This window comes from Nuphar pumila, chromosome 3, assembly GCF_984573655.1.
Source record: "Nuphar pumila chromosome 3, dmNupPumi1.hap1.1, whole genome shotgun sequence".
NCBI lineage: Eukaryota > Viridiplantae > Streptophyta > Magnoliopsida > Nymphaeales > Nymphaeaceae > Nuphar > Nuphar pumila.
Window position 1 is genome coordinate 124760553 of NC_143251.1, and position 18131 is coordinate 124778683.

At 42.7% G+C, this 18131-nt stretch overlaps 1 protein-coding gene across 2 annotated transcripts in view; it reads left to right on the top strand.

Annotated features, from left to right (window-relative positions):
- Positions 1-18131, top strand: part of LOC149843621 (mitochondrial adenine nucleotide transporter ADNT1-like) — a 35241-nt gene that overhangs the window by 2398 nt on the left and 14712 nt on the right. For both annotated transcript variants that reach the window (XM_089999968.1, XM_089999967.1), the window contains one exon: positions 98-146. In XM_089999968.1, coding sequence (XP_089856094.1) covers positions 98-146 — 49 coding nt within the window. The remainder of the gene's footprint in view (positions 1-97; positions 147-18131) is intronic.

The following is an 18131-nucleotide window of genomic DNA, read 5'->3' on the forward strand; positions in this document are numbered from 1 at the left end:
CACCATCATAAATTTATTATTGTTCTCGTGGCCATTAGTCCTGAAATCTTGTTGTTTACTTCTGTTCTCGTTTTCGACAATTGGATTTTTATGACAGGTCACGGACTGCTGTTGCGCCATTAGAACGTTTGAAAATCTTGCTTCAGGTAGTGTTTACAACTGCACATAATTAGCTACCTATTTCTAATGTTCCTGGAACTTTACTTGTCTTAAACATTCTATTGAATGGTATTCTCGAAATGTCTGCCTGATTTACTGAAGTTATTGATATATTATTAGGTCAATTTTCTTAAATATAGATGCTCTAGTGATGTTGACTATGTTTGTCTTTTGTTATTTTATGTATTTCTGGAGATGCAAATATAAATTTGGGAATTGCAGCTAATGTAACTGGATGGACATTGCTTTTTGCTTTGTGTTGGTTTCTTCACATTCATTGAATCTGAAAGCCCTCTTTCAAATTGAATGAATCAAAGCACTTGGCCAGACATTGCCTGCTAAGAAGAAATCAGCAGAATCTTGAAGCAAGCAAATGCAAGTTTGTGAGGAAACAAATGAAAATTAGAAAAAGTAAAGACTAAGCACTTGGCTGGGCTCTAATTCGGTCAGTTGTCAGCTATGTCACCTGGGTACGGGTGCGGGTACAGGTACCGGTACGACACAGCTATTCCAAAAAATGTGGGTACAGGGACACGGCTATATATATATATATTAAATATTACATAAATATGAAATTAATTCAAAATAAACTGAATATAATCTAAATATATATGCTATATCTAAAATATATATTATATACTGAAAATATAATTATTAACTGAAAATATAATTATAAACTATAAATTGAATACAAACTTGTATGTACAGAGGGTAAAATGGCGTGGCCAGGTGTCAACGTGTGTCGACATGGGAACACACCTGTTGACACAGGTGCGGAGGAAAAAATGGAGTGTCCGTGTGACAGGTTGTCAGCTAATGCACATATGTTGGTAACCTAGGTTTTAGAACCCAAGGGGCTTGCTCGTGTGAGCATGCCAGTCCTTGCATGAACCATGTAATTACAATGATGAAGAGTTGTAATTATAGGATTATTAAATGAGGTAAAAGGTTGTGCCTTTCTCTCCTAATAAAAGTTGAGAAGATTGAGAGAAGCAATGTCATAGAAGGGAGGGAGGGAGGGAGTGGGGGAGGGAGGGAGTGGGGGAGAGAAGCAGGTTGAGAAAAAACTTCTATCTTTTAGTTAATTCTTGAAAGCTACTCAGATAAACCGACCATCTTCCACCAACTGGGATTTTATTTCAAGGATGAAAGTTAGCAAATAAGTACAAAATAGAAATATTCAAAGAGGAAGCTCTTATTGATATGTTTGAATTTGTTTTGTTCTTTTCTTTTCTTGTTCCCTTCAAAGAAAAGTTCTTTTTTCCAAGTTTGGTCCTGTTTGGGGCAAAGTTACTAGAAACTTCTTAGGTAAGTGGGAAGCATGGTTCCTAGGAACTCACTTCAGAAGCGCAATAGTTCCCGCTTCTGAAACTTCACGGGAATCTCGATTCTCTTATGCTTCTCCTATGGTCCTCACACGCTCCATCCATGCTTCCTATACGCTTCTCACATTTCTTTTCATGTTTTTCATATGCTTCCTCTCGTGCTTCCACTCACTTCTCATGTGCTTTCTCTAAATTGGTAACCATCATTGTTGGATTTTAACAAAACTTTAATTCTTACACTAAAAAAATCATGAAATATAAGAGTAGTTATTTTTTAGTTTTTATTTGCTTCCTATTCGATTCCTATTCAGTTCCCATGTTGCTTCCTATTTCATTTCCCATGTTGCTTCCTATTTCATTCATGTTTCACTTTCAAATTAATTCCTCGCATCTCTCTTATAAATTTTGCAATGCCTCACTTCAAGCTTTGCTTCTCGTATCGTTTTCCGTTTTTGCTTCCTAGGCTGGCAACCTTGGTTTGGAGTCAAAAGTTGATACCTGAAATTCCTCGGGGCCCTTTGAATGGGATTTTCCTTTTCTTTGGAAAAAAAATAAAGTTGAACGATTGAGCTTTAAAATAATGTTATCTAAAAGATATATCTTATGGGGGAACTTTTGGGCATATAATACTCAACACTATTTTGAGAAGTTAATGTGAAAGTTATAGTGTGCCTTTTGAATATATGCAACAATGAATTAGGCAAAAATAGGAAAATAATTATAGGAGGTTATACAATAGAAGTTGAATTTAGGAAAGTGGGGCACATGGTCTAGAAGATATGTTGTTTTGATTCTCAATAACCATGATAAAATATGTACCAAAGTCTGCTTTTTGAGAAAAAAATTCCTGAATAGCTGTGTGAATGACAATATGATGAGAGAGACATTGGATATATAAATAGATGGTTTTATCAAATGAGCTTAGTTGTCATAGGTTCTAGGTGGAGCCTAGGCAGTGAGCCCCTAAAAAAGCCTAGGCGGTCCCCCAAATAAAAAAATTAAAAAAAACATAATAAGAAACATGTATACAACATAAAATCAACCGACAATAAGCAATCTACAGATAATATGTTGTTGAACACTGTAAAGCAATTATATTACATAACCTTATCTTGCTCAAACAAATTAAGAATAAATTAACAATTGAATAAACAAACAATACAACTAATAATGTGAAGAACAATATACAAAAATTAAAATTATGTATACAAAAAAGTTAACAACAATAGACATAATACAAACACTAGAGAAATAATGTCTTCTTCTTCTCAACAGTAGACATAGTACAAGCAATAGACAAATAATATGTCTTCTTCTTCTTCTTCTTCTTCTCAACAATAGACATAATACAATCAATGGACACATAACATGTCTTCTCCTTCTTTTTCTTCTCCTCCTCCTCGAAGTAGAAGAAAACAAATGATATATTAAAAAAAAAGCTAAAAAAAGCTTAGGTGGTAATATAGGGCCCCACCACCCAAACCTGGTCGCGCTGGTGGCGGGGCTGCGCCTAGGTCGCTTAGGCCGCATAAGCGGCGGCGCCTAGGCGCCACCTTTGACAACTAAGCAATTGAGGATCCCATTGAATACAATCTTGCTTACATATGACTTCTCTTGATGGTTAATGGAAAAAACTTCCTTCTGTTTTTGGGTTTGGAATAAGAGGCCCCACTTATTATGTGCTGAGAGAGCTGCTTTTGGTATCTACAAAAAAAGGAGAAAAGTGAAGATGATCAATTCAAAATGCTCCATTCTTGGATAGCCACGGTGAATCTGGATCACCTCCAATCCTCATTCTGACCCTCTGTGGAGTATTTAATGAGTACCTATAAGTTTTTTGCAAGATATTAAGAGCTAGATGTGGTCCTTCTACCCTTGAGACTGTTACTTGGGACTTCAAGTTGATGAAGATAACACGTGAGCGCACCGACAAACGAGTTGAGATATTAACTTGTAGATCTCTCGAGTTGACAGACCCAAAGCCTATGATAAAGGTTCTACAACATGGGTCCCAATTGTTCATATTACATGCATTTGATGGGGGTTCCCAAGAGTTCATTAGATTTGGAGGCTATTTTGAGGATATATAAGGAGGTCTTCCATAAGCCCAAAAGCTCTTTCTAATTTGGTCCTAAGACCACAACATTCCCATCATCATGTTAGCTTACTTTAATGGCATGCTTATTCTGGTATGCATGGGAGGAACCCCTTGAGGCTTTGAAGAGAGTTATGAGCTCTACACCGGTTTTACTCCTTCCAAATTTCCATTGGGCGACTATTTTAGATATGGATGGTTTCGAAAATATCATGAATGCTTTTTGGATACAAGATTGATATCTTCTAGCTTATGAGAACCAAGTCATTACCAAGGAAAAACAAGGTCAGCCTACCTATAAAGAAGAAATGTGTCATTCATTATGAGGGTCACCATGTGGAGAAATATCACTTCTCCCTACAAGGTATTGGGAAACCCATGGCTCCTAGAACTTGCAAATACTTATTGGAAATTCAATAACATTACTATGAACTCTCACGAGTGAGTAAGAAGTGGAGGTTCAACTTGTTCTCGAAGAGCTCAAGCAAACACAATTGCAAGAACCTTCCCTATTCTCATAATTTTTGGGGTTTCTCACCTTGGAATAAAACACAAAGATTCACTTGTTCTTTTCAGGGTTTCTCGCTATGGACTATGGAGCCAAACACATATGTTCTATGTTTTCCATGGGTTTTCACCATGGAAAGAAACTCTCTTGAGAGCCATTGTGGGCATTCAGGCAAAACATAAGGCTCACTTGCTATCATGAACTGCAACACAAACCACCTTTCTTGTACCATGAAGATCCTATTTGAAGCATTATATGGTCACCAACCTCCTACTATCACGTGCCTTACAAATGATACCACATGTTATTCTATGTGTTCTTAAGAAAGTTGGGGAGAAGAATGAGGCAAATATTACCCCTATATTTGACTATGTTACATTTTGAAATGATACCACATGTTATTCTATATGTTCTTTTAGATGGTGTTCTTAAGAAAGTTGGGGAGAATGCGGCAAATATTACCCCTATATTTGACTGTGTTACATTTTTGAATACTGATGGACGGATAACTTCAGACTCCTACCATCCATTATATTGACTTAATGCAGTTGGATATTGGTGGGATGGTTCTAGTGAAGGAGGTGATAGAGAATACCAAGGCACTGACTATTTTTCAGTTACAGTTATACATGTACAGAACATGGTGAGGATCTCAATAGAGAATAATTCTGTAGCTCAAAGTAGCACATTAGGCCACTTGATAAATTCTACTAGGAGCATATGTTTATAGTAAAATAACTGTTTTAGCTTCTGATGACTAAAAGTAATTTTAGCTATTTTCACCTGAAATGACTAAAAGTAATTAAAATTTGTCAGTGAGATAATTATAATTTCTAAGAGAACTGCTCAGACCAATAGGACCTTCAGTGATGTTTCCATGCAGCAAAGTCTATGATAGCACTACTTTTTGTGAATAATAACAAGAGTCTGCCTTAGGCATTTATGATGCTGAGGATCTTGTAAGAATCAAATTAATATAATTCTGGATGATGATGATGCTTGAAATTTTTTTCTGATCCAGGAAATATGTATCTAGTTGTCCCTTAAGGGTATGTTTGATGGCTTGTCCAGGGTTGGACGAAATGAACAAAAAGAACGGAACAGAACATTGGTTTTGTTCGTTCTGTAACAACTGTTCCAAGTCCAACGTTTGTTTGGACTGTACTCAAATGCTATGTTCCTAATGTCCGCTGTTTGATGACGATGTGCGGACAACTTGGACAGTCATGGATAATAGGTTGAATTACTTCGTTTTGGATCGTATGACCCGATCCGTCCACCATTTTACATGTTTTAACAATGGTTGAAAAATTATAATGTGATTTAAGAAAACAAAATGCTCAGGACTTGTATCGACAAACTTGAAATTACAACTAAATGCAAAATAAGGTTGCCAGTACTCATGGAACTAGGGATAACTTTTTTTTTAGAAAATTATTAATTTTTGCTGTTTTTTCGTTATATACATTTCCCCTTCGATATATTCTCTCGGAACTCCGTTCAAATGCATCAACGAATTCAGCACAAACACCACCGCCCACCATTCTAAGAAAGAAACCACTGCAACTCTTCAACACCCATATTTCCAACCGCTGCAACTCTTCAACACAAGTGGTTGCGTGTAATTATCACCCACCACATCACCGCCCACCATTTTAAGAAAGAAACTGAAGGCATCTTCAGGGAGGCCGTGCTTCACGAACCCTCCGAGCATGGTGTGCAAAATGAAGGAATTGGGCTCTTTGACACTGGAGAATACGAACCTCGCGTAGTCGAGGCTGCCAGAGTCTCTGGTTGTAGAGAAAATGATGACCCTGCTGGCCGCAAAAGCATCGTGTCTGAGGCCGGTTTTGATCATTCAGGTGTGCACCTGGTTGTCGTCGGTGGTGGTGGCTGGTGAAGGGGCTTCAACCGTCGGAATACATAGGCACTCGGCGAGTCAGCGTCGGTGGTGGTTCCTGGCAAGGATGCGTTCGTCATAGGGGAGGAGGCGTCGGTGGTAGTGGCCAGAAAGCCATCGGGGGCGGTGGATCGGAGAAGCCAGTGGGAGTCGTGGTGGAGGCGAAGAGGTGGTCGCAGGTAGAGGTCGGGCTGGGCCCCCGCCGCCACCTCCGGAGTCCCCACCATCCTCTTGATGCCAGAGGTGGAGAGAGAGACGCATCGACGGGCAAGGGCGTACCCGTCGATGCATTTTTTTATTAGTTCTCTCTGTTCTGTTCTTTTTGCAACGGGGGGAGGGATGGAGCAAAAATTACACATCAAAATGGACGCAGCGGACAGTGGAATGTCGTCCGCCGCATTGATGCAGTCCACGTTGGAGGAGGAGAGAAAATAATGGCCCACCGTGAATCGGTGTGGCTGAACTTCTTTATTAAACTCAGAAATGTTCAATAAGCAATAGGAAAATGCAATAAACAGGAAAAAATGTAAAGGAAAACAGCAAGCAAGTAAAAGAATAGGAAAACTGCAGGAAAGAAAGGCGGCTGGAGCTTTTCAATAATCTCTGCCTTCACGCAACCCTAGGCAGGGCCTTTTAAAGGCTGTTTACTGGACCGGGTCGTGGGTCCAGATTTGGATCCGACCCACGATCCGGGTCAGTCTCTCTTTGCAGCTGGTCCTGGGGCGTGCGAGCTCCACCACGCCTGACGTAGGTGCGCAGGGGTACCTCCCTGCGTCGTGGCTCCGTCCCTGCAAGTGAGTCATATGTGCGGGGTCCTTCATCTGCCCTTTGTGGTGGATCGGGTGGCACGATGGACCCAATCGGGTCCTGTCCTGCATCATTCTCCCCTGGTTGGGAAGAAGTCGACTTGTTGTTGCCACAGTAAGCATATAGATCAGCCACGTTGAAAATATGTCAATCATCGGGCAGCTCAAGGAGGTAAGCATTCGAACCCAATCGCTGAAGGATCCTAAAAGGGCCATACTTCTTAGGACTTAATTTGCTATAGGTGCCTACAGGAAAACGCTCTGGACGCAGATACACCCAGACAAGTTGACCGACCTCGAAATGGACATCACGACGACCCTGATCTACGAAAGCTTTGTAGGTCTCATAACTTTCAACAAGTTTGGCCCGGACTTGTCTGTGAACGTCACGCATATATTCAACGGCATCAAAGGCATCCGGAGCTGGAGCTGAGAGATCTGACACAAGGGCTAGGTCAACGACATGGGTGGGAGACCGACCATACACTACTTGGAACGGAGATTTACCAGTAGAACGGTTAATGGAGTTGTTATAGGCGAACTCGGCTTGGGGCAATACGAGATCCCAAGTTTTGACATTCTCGCCCACTAGGCTCCGTAACAAATTTCCTAAGGTGCGGTTCACAACTTCGGTTTGGCCATCAGTCTGGGGATGATACGCACTACTGAACTGAAGCTTAGTTTTCAACAGGGCCCATAACGATTTCCAAAAGTGGCTCATAAAACGCGTGTCGCGATCGAAAGTGATTGTGTGAGGTAGACCGTGGAAACGGGCAACATCCTTGAAATAATATGAGGCGACTAAAGAGGCATCGGTGGTGCGCTTGCACGGAACAAAGATAGCCATTTTGGAGAACCGGTCAACAACTACTAAAATTGAATCAAAACGACGTGGTGTGCGGGGAAGGCCCACGATAAAATCCATGGATACATGCTCCCACGGCCGTTCAGGAATGGGTAACGGGGTGTACAGACCACTATTCTGACGATGACCCTTGGACACTTGACACACATGACAGCCTTGGATAAACTTGACAACATCTTTGCGCATTTTGGGCCAAAAGTATCGTTCATCTAAGAGAGCGAACGTCTTATCATGCCCGAAATGCCCTGCTAACCCTCCTTCATGTAATTCAGAAATAACTGAAGTCTAAGGGAGAAATTGGGCACACATAATTGGTTACCACGGAAGAGGTAACCATTATGAATACAAAAACGGGGGTCGAGGTTGCGATCTGAAGAGGTGCACCCTTCCCAGACTTTGTGAAAATCAGGGTCCGTAGGGTATAACTCTTTGCATTGCTCAAAACCAATGACCTGCACTGACGTAGTCATCAGAAGGCTGTTCTTCCTACTAAGAGCGTCAGCCACCTTGTTCAGGGTACCCGATTGATGCCGAAGCGAAAAGGTGTACTCTTGCAAGAAGCTGACCCACTTGGCATGACGAGCACTCAACTTCTTTTGACTGTTCAGATACTTCAATGCCTCATGGTCCATGTACAAGACAAATTCCTTATAAATGAGATAATGTCTCCAATAACGAAGGGCTTGTATAACGGCATAGAACTCAACATCGTAAGTGGAGTATTGACACCTGGCCTGAGTCAGCTTTTCGCTAAAGAAGGCAACGGGCCTACGATTCTGACTCAAGACGGCGCCAATCCCCACTTTAGAGGCATCACATTCAACCTCAAAGACTGCACTAAAATCTGGGAGGGCTAAGACAGGAGCACTGGTCATTTTGTCCTTGATGATCGTAAAGGCTTTGCTAGCCGCTGGCGTCCAATGAAAACTAGTACCTTTTAGGCACTCCGTGATGGGGGCCATAAGGGTACTAAAATTTCTCACGAAACGTCGGTAAAAAGTGGCTAACCCGTGGAAACTACGGATCTCTCCTATAGTCTTTGGGGTAGGCCAATCGACAATCACGCGGTCTTTTGCAGGGTCGGCCTTCACGCCATCAGATGACACAATAAACCCTAAGAACACGACACTGGACGTCATAAACTCACACTTCTTGGCATTGGCATACAATTTTTCCTTTCTCAAAATATCTAAGACTTGACGCAGGTGACTCAAATGCTCGGACAATGAGGAACTATAGATCAAAATGTCGTCAAAGTAGACAACAACAAACTTCCCAATACACGGACGCAAGACCTGGGTCATCATGTTCATAAAGGTACTTGGGGCATTAGATAACCCAAACGGCATGACTAACCATTCGTACAATCCATCACGCGTCTTGAATGCTGTTTTCCACTCGTCCCCTTCGCGTATACGAATCTGGTGATACCCGCTTTTTAGATCTATTTTAGAGAAAATGGAGGCACCAGATAACATATCAAACATATCGTCCAAACGAGGAATGGGAAAACGGTATTTGACTGTGATGCGATTGATCGCACGACTATCGACACACATGCGCATGGACCCATCTTTCTTAGGAGTAAGTAAGGCGGGAACGGCACAAGGACTAACACTCTCGCGAATGAAACCCTTTTGCAGCAATTGCTGAACCTGTCTTAATAACTCAGTATGCTCAGTGGGGTTCATGCGATATGCGGGAAGGTTGGGTAGACTCGACCCTGGCACAAAGTCAATGGCATGCTGAACTACCCTTGCCGAAGGTAATCCATCAGGTAGTTCATCCAGCATAATGTCGCGGAACTCCTCTAGAAGAGGGGCAACGTCCGCGGGAATGGACACGGACGAACTCATCACTGGCTTTGCCACTAGGGCATAACAATAGCCATCTTCCTGACAGTGGTCCAGGAAGAGCCGGTACGAGAGGCCTGCGATTCGGGAAACTCACTCAGGTTTGTCTACAGTGGGGAAACCAGTTTCCTTGATAGGTAGAAGGACTATTCTATGACCATTAAAGACAAAGGAGTATGTGTTCTTGCGGCCATCGTGAGTTGTCTGGCGATCGAACTGCCAGGGACGTCCCAAGAGAATGTGACACGCGTGCATAGGGGCTACATCACACCACACCTCATCGTGGTAGTGTTCCCCCATGGAAAACCGGACTAGGCATCGCTGAGTGATGGGAACCTCATTTCCTTTCTTGAACCAGGCCATCTTATAGGGTTGGGACAACTTTTCGGTGTTAAGTTTCAAGGTAGACACCACACTCTCAGACACCATGTTCTCACAAGCTCCGGTATCAATGATGACATCACATGTGTGCCCCTCACAGTTGCACCGGGTCCTAAAAATGTTATTCCTTAGCCATTTCGATGGGGCCGATTCTCGGGGTGTGGTCAACACATGACGGATAGACAACAAGCTTTCGACGTTGCCGTCGAACTCTATAACTCCCCTCTCATCCTCAACCTCAACTAATGAATTGTCATCACTATCACTTTCACTTGCGGACTCGACAATTCCTTCAACAAGATGGGTGTTCCTGCTCACGGTAGGACACTTGGACGCGACATGTCCTAACTCTTGACACCTAAAACAACGAAGGGTCGACTCACTAGGTTTGGCTTTGGACCGGGTGTGGAAAGCTGGGCCTGACTGGTCAGGTTTGCTAAGGTCTGTTCTAGGTTTTGAATCACTAGGGGAGCTTGCTCCCCTGGTTGGGAAACTCGGCTTGGGTCGGCTGGTGGGCTCACTACGGGTCGTCCGATATTCCTGCCGCCGCTTCAGCTTGTCCTCGATGTTCATGGCATAACTGTTGGCTTGATCTAATGTCTCCATTGTGACACAACTAAAATCATCAGAGATAGCAGGGCGGAGACCCGAAATGTACCTCGTGACCTGCTGACGAGCTGTTTCCTCGATCTGCACACGCAGGGAAAGACGATGGAACTCCGCGGTGTACTCTGCTACAGTTCGGAAACCTTGGCGCAGGGTCAGGTATTCCTTGTAGGCTCGCTCGGCGTGATCCGAAGGCACGAACTTTGACTGCATCAGTCTTTGCATTTCCTCCCACGACTGTACGCGCTCTAACCCCTGCCGCTCCCTTGATCGTTTAGCTCCACCCACCATGTCTGTGCTAGGCCTCTCAATCGCGTAGAAGCTAACGAGACACGACGATGTTCAGCAACTGTGTGATAATCGAAGAAGAACTGCACTGCATAAGACTAGTCGAAAAACTGTTCCGCGTCGAATCGTCCCGCAAACTCCGGAAGATCCAGTTTCACGCCATAAGTGGAGGAGTGGTCTGGTGCTCTCTGTTGTCGCGGCTCCACCATTCCGGCAGGATGCTCGTTCCAAAAAAGGTCGTCGTCCCATGCTGCCTCATTGTCTGTAGGGCGGTATTGCTCGCCGGGATGTTGGTGCTGTCGAACTCTCCCTATGGGGGGTTGGCGGTCAGGGCGCGCCGGTTCCTGCTGACATTGCCTCGGTCTGGTTTGCCCGGGGGCGGGCACCATCTGCGGCCGATATTGTGGTACTGGAATGACGGGAAGGCCAATGTAGGGGGGAGGGTTCGGGTGAGTTTCTGGTTCCTGGTGGGTAGAATTGGTATAATATGGTTGTGGGTTAGGAGTATGGTGTTGGGCTGGAGGTTGAGTTGGGTTCTGGGTCAGGGTTGGGTAAACAAGTGGGTTTGGGTTTGGGTATGGGTATGGGTATGGGTATGGTGCCTGGTAGTTATATGGATGGGTTGATTCGCCCGATGGGATATGGATCGGGCCCGCTCCTACACTACTCGTCGGACCTAGATATGAGTGGGTTGGATCGAGGTTCGAGTTGTGGGGATAAGAAGCTTGGTTTGAACTCGATCCCCGATCCATAGCATTATGGGTCTGGTTTTGACCCGGCTCAAATCCAAACTGGAGCTCCGTCCGGGTCCGATATGGGTTAGGGTCGGTCTGGGGTATATGTTGAGGGTCGGAACTAATGGGTTGGTTCTGGCTCGGGGCTGCCCGCGAACCGGAACCAACTAGGTAGGCTGGGTAAGGGGTGTCTAGACCCAAACCCGTTCCCTGAGACCCAATGGTTGGTCCCAGTGAAACAGGCTTGGGTCTCGTTGCATTACAAACTGGATTGGGTCCTCTTGGATCTGGCCCAATCAACAAAGGTTCGCCAACTCCAGCTCGCAGGGATGCGGCTACGGAGCCTCCCCGTGTGGGGTCGGGGAAGAAATGCACGTCTCTCCCAAGCTGGGCTGATAGGACCGGGCCAGCAGCAGGGTCCAGCGTGACGCTGGGCCCCTGCCGACTCAGCTCACTCTGCGACACAGCCCGAGCGAGGCCCTGCCACGATCCCGGGCCCGTAGGTGGACCCAGCGCAACACTGGGGCCCTGCAGGCTCGGGCTGACCCTCAGCGCACTTGCTGTTGCGCCTGGCCACGCACCCTGGCCTGCAGGTGGACCCAGCGTACCGCTGGGGCCCTGCAGGCTTGGGTCCACCTGTGAAACAGGCGCAATCACCTGTTGTCGGGAGTGGGGTGCTCTTACCAGGGCATCGTTGTTCGCCGAGATCCCCTGGTGCTGTCGAGAGATGTCCGGACCATACATGGATGCTGGAACTGCTGGGAAGGCCGAACCATACATGGATGCTGAAACAGGCGCAGTCACTCGTTGTAGGGGTATCGGCTGGGATGATTCAGCCCCCTGGGGGTTCAGATTTGCAGACACGCCATCAGCGAAGTCTGCATCTGGTACTGCGCACGGCCCCTTGCGCGACTCGAGTGCTGTCAAACGATTATCCATCCCATCCAGCCTTTTCGATAGGCCTGCAACATCCCGGGTCACGCGCAACACATTCTCCTGTATTTTCGTCAACACCTCCATGACACGCAGCATGGGATCTTTGCTGCTCGCCTCCTCACGCACTTCGCCTTGTACCGGATCGGTTCCCTCCTCAAGAGTCATACCGCTGATGAAGGTGGAACGCCCGCTCTGATACCACTTTGATGCAGTCCACGTTGGAGGAGGAGAGAAAATAATGGCCCACCGTGAATCGGTGTGGCTGGACTTCTTTATTAAACTCAGAAATGTTCAATAAGCAATAGGAAAATGCAATAAACAGGCAAAAATGTAAAGGAAAACAGCAAGCAAGTAAAAGAATAGGAAAACTGCAGGAAGAAAGGCGGCTGGAGCTTTTCAATAATCTCTGCCTTCACGCAACCCTAGGCAGGGCCTTTTAAAGGCTGTTTACTGGACCGGGTTGTGGGTCCAGATTTGGATCCGACCCACGATCCGGGTCAGTCTCTCTTTGCAGCTGGTCCTGGGGCGTGCGAGCTCCACCATGCCTGACGTAGGTGCGCAGGGGTACCTCCCTGCGTTGTGGCTCCGTCCCTGCAAGTGAGCCATATGCGCGGGGTCCTTCATCTGCCCTTTGTGGCGGATCGGGTGGCACGATGGACCCAATTGGGTCCTGTCCTGCATCACGCATCCAACGTTTGTTGAAAATCGTTGTTCCCAGCATGATTTTCGTCCGAATCACGCTGGGAGCGGGGCATCAAACGTACCCTAAGATAACAAAGGCATATAGTGTTTATAAGCCCAAGGGCAACACTGTGTCTATCATTATCTTCTCTTAACTGCACATAAGTCTATTGTTTGATTCTTTATTCTGTGTTCTTGGACAAGCCAAGGTTTTCCTATTTTCCTTTTTACTATGTGAAGGCGACAAAGGTCTAACCTCTGAAAAAAATGTTTAATTCATTGGTCATGCTCTTTCCTCAGTTTGGTGATCCCAGAATCCATTTCAGTTGACCTAATCATTTCAGTCAGGTTCACAGTTTTGTTCCATGTGTATGGAAAAAAACCCTGGTATGTTTTCCCAATGAAGAATATAGTCTCATGAGCAAAAGGCTCCTGTTATGATGAATCATCTCGGCATTGGAGTTCTCACAAGTGCAAATGGTACTACAGGCAGCGTGAAAGGTGGTGTAGGTCATAGTTGGTAGTGGATACAATCACTGAAGGATGAAGGAATAAATAGAAGTTGCAAATCAAATGGAAATGGTTTTGTTTGTTTGCTTCATTGCAATTTCCTTTATCTTTTAAAAAATCTTTCATAATTTCAACTGTTATCACTATTTTGTATTTGAGAAGGAACAGACTTCCTGGAGTTTTTATTGCCTTTCCCCATATGACCATGCTACCTTGGCTCCGTCGTGCCATTTATGACTTTTCTGGTTATATATATGTGGGCCATATGTTTAAGAAAATTTTATTCATAGAATTTTCTTAAGGTTTTTGCTTGTTCATTTCCCTATGCTTGGTCTTCTGACTTTTTTTTCAAGTTATATTTTTTGAGACAGTATCATGTCTGAGGTGTCTTGATGCTGTTCATCCATGTGATGAACGGCAACCCAAACACCATGGTTGGATAGTTTACCTCTCAGATGGGGCCCAAAAAAACATTTTAGTGCCTTTCATCTTGTAGATGAGCGGCATTTAAAGCACAAAAAAATGGTGGTGCTGGGGATGCCGATCATCTTGTGGATGAATGACATCTGAGGCACCTCTGACTATTATCGTCAGAGATGCTTCTCACCTGATACAGTCTCTTTTTTTTTTTTTGAGATGGACATTAGTTTTTAGCTGCTTATGCATTATTCAAGCAAAGCATGAGGTAGTTCAATAGTTTTGATATTTTGCACACTGTTGATGTTTCTGTTAAAAGTCTTACACAAAATCAAGTTTCCAAATAACTTGATATTCAAAACATATGCCAATACAAAATAGCATAAAAAGCTTCACACCACAAGAAAGAACAAGTGCTTCAAATGCACAGTGTTATTGCTATGAGGGGATAAAACCCTTTCATTAATTCTCTATTACAATGGGCGCTATCGACTGTGTACAGAAAGGGAACAAAAAGTGAAAAAGAAAAATAAATAAAATGAGAAATTACAGAAATAAGAAAATAAAAATTACAAGAATATACATATATACTTTAAATATGTATTTATATACATATACTTATACATATACATACTCTTGTATTACAAAGAGTATATATATATATATATATATATATTCAAGTATATACATATATGTATTATTTTCTAACAGTCTCCCTCAAACTTATGGTGAAATCACCAAAAGTTTGTCAAGTAAAAAATTGAATCTTGGTGAGCACAGTGCCTTGGTGAAAAAATCCGTAAGTTGATATTCTGATATCACGTAGGGAAGATCAATAGTCTTCTTTAAATATTCTTCACGAACAAAATAGCAATCCATCTCTATATGCATGGTTCTTTCATGAAACGTATGATTTCGAGCAATGTATATGGAGCTCTTGTTGTCATAGCATAATCTTGTAGGATTCTGAAGATGAATTCCCATATCTGAAATTAGTTGTTTGAGCCACACGATTTTCATGGTAGTAGTTGTCATTGCTCTATATTAAGCTTTTGTAGATGATAATGACACCTTTTGTTGTTTCTCCTCCATGAAATCAAAGATTTACCTAGAAACATACAAAAATCAGTTGTTTAGTGTCTATTATTTGAATCCCCTTCCCAATCAGCATCAGAATATGCAATAAGATCTAAGTAGGAAGAAGAGGATAGAAAAATTTCCTTATTTATTGTGCTTCTAATGTATTTGATAATTCTCATCACTGCACTCATATAAGCTGATGTTGGAGCTATTAAGTGTCATGTAATGCTGTACCTGGGATTGTGTTATTGACGTGTTTACTGGGGCACGGTTGTAATATTGTGTTTTGTTGTAGGACAGTCATGTCCATACCCGAATTATCTTGTAACCTAATACATAAATATAATGAATCAGGTCACGTATGCTTTATAAAAAGAATGTGAACCTGTGCAGCAAAACTGACTTAGCGTCTCCTCTTTCTTCTACCTTTTTTTTCTTTTGCAGATCAGACTTGGTGAAAACCAAGTTCTAACATGGTATCAGAGCAAGGTTGGATCTAGGGCTCGGTATTGCTTCCAAAAGTTATGACCATAGGGAATATCTGTTTTCGGTCAGGAAAATATTCTTTTCCCTCCTGTGTTATTGTATTTACTCTCAAAAGTACGATATCTTCTCATCCAAATCCTTTCTTGAAACTCGTGATTTTTTCTTCTTCTTTCTCTAGAATCTGTCTTCTCAATCCTTTATTTGAAAAATGATCGTTGATTAATCAGAAAACACGATTAATCAACATCTCTTGGATCGCTGCTATATTTCAAGCAAAAAAAAAAACTCATGATTTCTCTTTCTTCTTTCTCTTGAATCTGTTTTCTTATTCCTTTATCTAAATACTGATCGTTGATTAATCTGAAAACACGATTAATCAACGTGATCTGACCTCTGTTGACCTGATCAGATAACTTGAATATTCACAACGTTGATCAATCGTGCTTTGGCTTGATTCATGAATATTGAATTGATAATTTGAATACTCACGTGATCTGATATCTGTTAAAAAAAAAGAAGACAACAAATCCGAATTTTGTTATAACCAGTTCTCTTCTGCACTTAATTTAAACAATCATATTATCTTAAAGTTTAAGTAGTCATTCGATTGCTTCCTTCTTAGAGTGTTTTCCACTTTATATTCTCGTATCTCATAATCATGGATTCTTTCTCAACCCAGTCCGGTTTGTCATCTAACTTCCTTAGCCAACTTGTCTTTGAAAAATTAAATAATTTCAATTTCCTGGCTTGGAAGAGACAAATAGTTCCTTTTATCAGGAGCCAAGATCTCTTTGGTCATCTGGATGAATCAATTCCAGTCCCACCAGAGTTCATCGCAAAGGAGGAAACAAATGCTCATGGGGCTGCATCTACCAAGCTTGTTCGCAGCCCGGATTATGTCTCTTGGATGAGAAAAGATCAGGCATTAATTGCCTACATCACGTCTACCTTATCTTAGGAAGTACTGGTTGCTATTCCCGACGACTGCACAACGATGGAACTGTGGAACAGGTTGACACAAGCATATTCTCAGATATCTTAAGCCATGGTTTTGTTCCTCAAGCGTGAATTCCAACTTCTCAGAAAGGGCAGTCTATCTATCATGGATTATTTGAATAAGATGAAGACTATTACTGATCAACTAGCCATTATTGGATGTGAAGTGCCGGACAAGGATAAAGTGCAACAAACATTGAATGGTTTGGGCCCAGATTATCATGTATTGGTAACATCATTGTTGTGCTTGCCCATGCTTCCCACATTTGAGAACCTCCGGGCAAAACTTCTACAATATGAAATGTCGTTGAAAGGCATTGCTAAAGATTCTGGTGCTCAATCTGATTCTCTAGATGTTCTAGCTACTGGGTTCTCATTCGGTCGTAGTCGTGGAGGAAATAGCTTCAGATGAGGAAGAGGTTGTGGTAGATTTGCAGGTACAGGTTTGCTTCTCATACCCAATATGTCGTTCAACTCCAATGCGAAGAACCAAAATCTGAGAACTGTCCCGACATGTTAACTGTGCAATAAAAAAAGACATATCAAGGCAAATTGCTGGTTTAATCCTCAAAATAAAGGAAAGTTGCAAAACACTAAGAGCAAGAAGGTAGATAATGTTACCAAAACTGATGGGAGAGGCGACACAACTTTTGCTGACAGCATTGTCTGGGTTGCACTTGAGGCAGAATGATCAAGGATTATGGTATGTTGATTCAGAAGCAGCGACCCATGTTACGGGGGATGTTGGTAAGCTCTCGAACTCGGTTCCTTACTTTGGCAAAATTAGTATTGTTACTGGAGATGGATCTCACCATCATATTTCTCACATTGGTAATGCAATCATCCCTTTGTCAAAATCATCTCTCAATTTGTCAAATGTCATTCATGCTCCTAACATAAAAAAGAACATTATTTTTGTGTCCAAACTTGTTGATGATACACATTCTTATGTTGAATTCACTTCTGTGTATGTCAAGGATCTTCAAACGAGGGAGGGAGACATTCGCTGAAGGGGAGCAGAAATGAAATATGTATATCTTTAAGGAAGATCCATTTGTACATACTAGTTCCGTCTTGAAGTCTAAGTCTTTTCAGTCTGAGTCATCTATGTCAGGTCCTGAGTTTGTTTTTAGTCTTTCTAAATGTAATAAGTCAAGTCTTTGGCATGATCGCCTTGATCATTGCGGTTATTTTTTTCTTGAGAAACTTGTATCAAGCAAATTAATTCCTAAATCAAGTTTGACTCTTGAGAAAAATAATAAAAAGTGCTTCAGTTGTCAAATGCGTAAGAGTCATGTACTTCATTTTGATTCTATAAATAAAAGAGCTTCAAGACCTTTTGAAATTGTTTATTCAGATGTTTGGGGCCATGCGCCTGTCTCTTCTTCTTCTGGCAGCAGATATCTCCTCATCTTTATTGACAATTATTCTCGCTATACTTGGATATTCTTTATGAAACATAAGTTTGAAACTTTTCACATATTTCAAAACTTTCATGCTTTTGT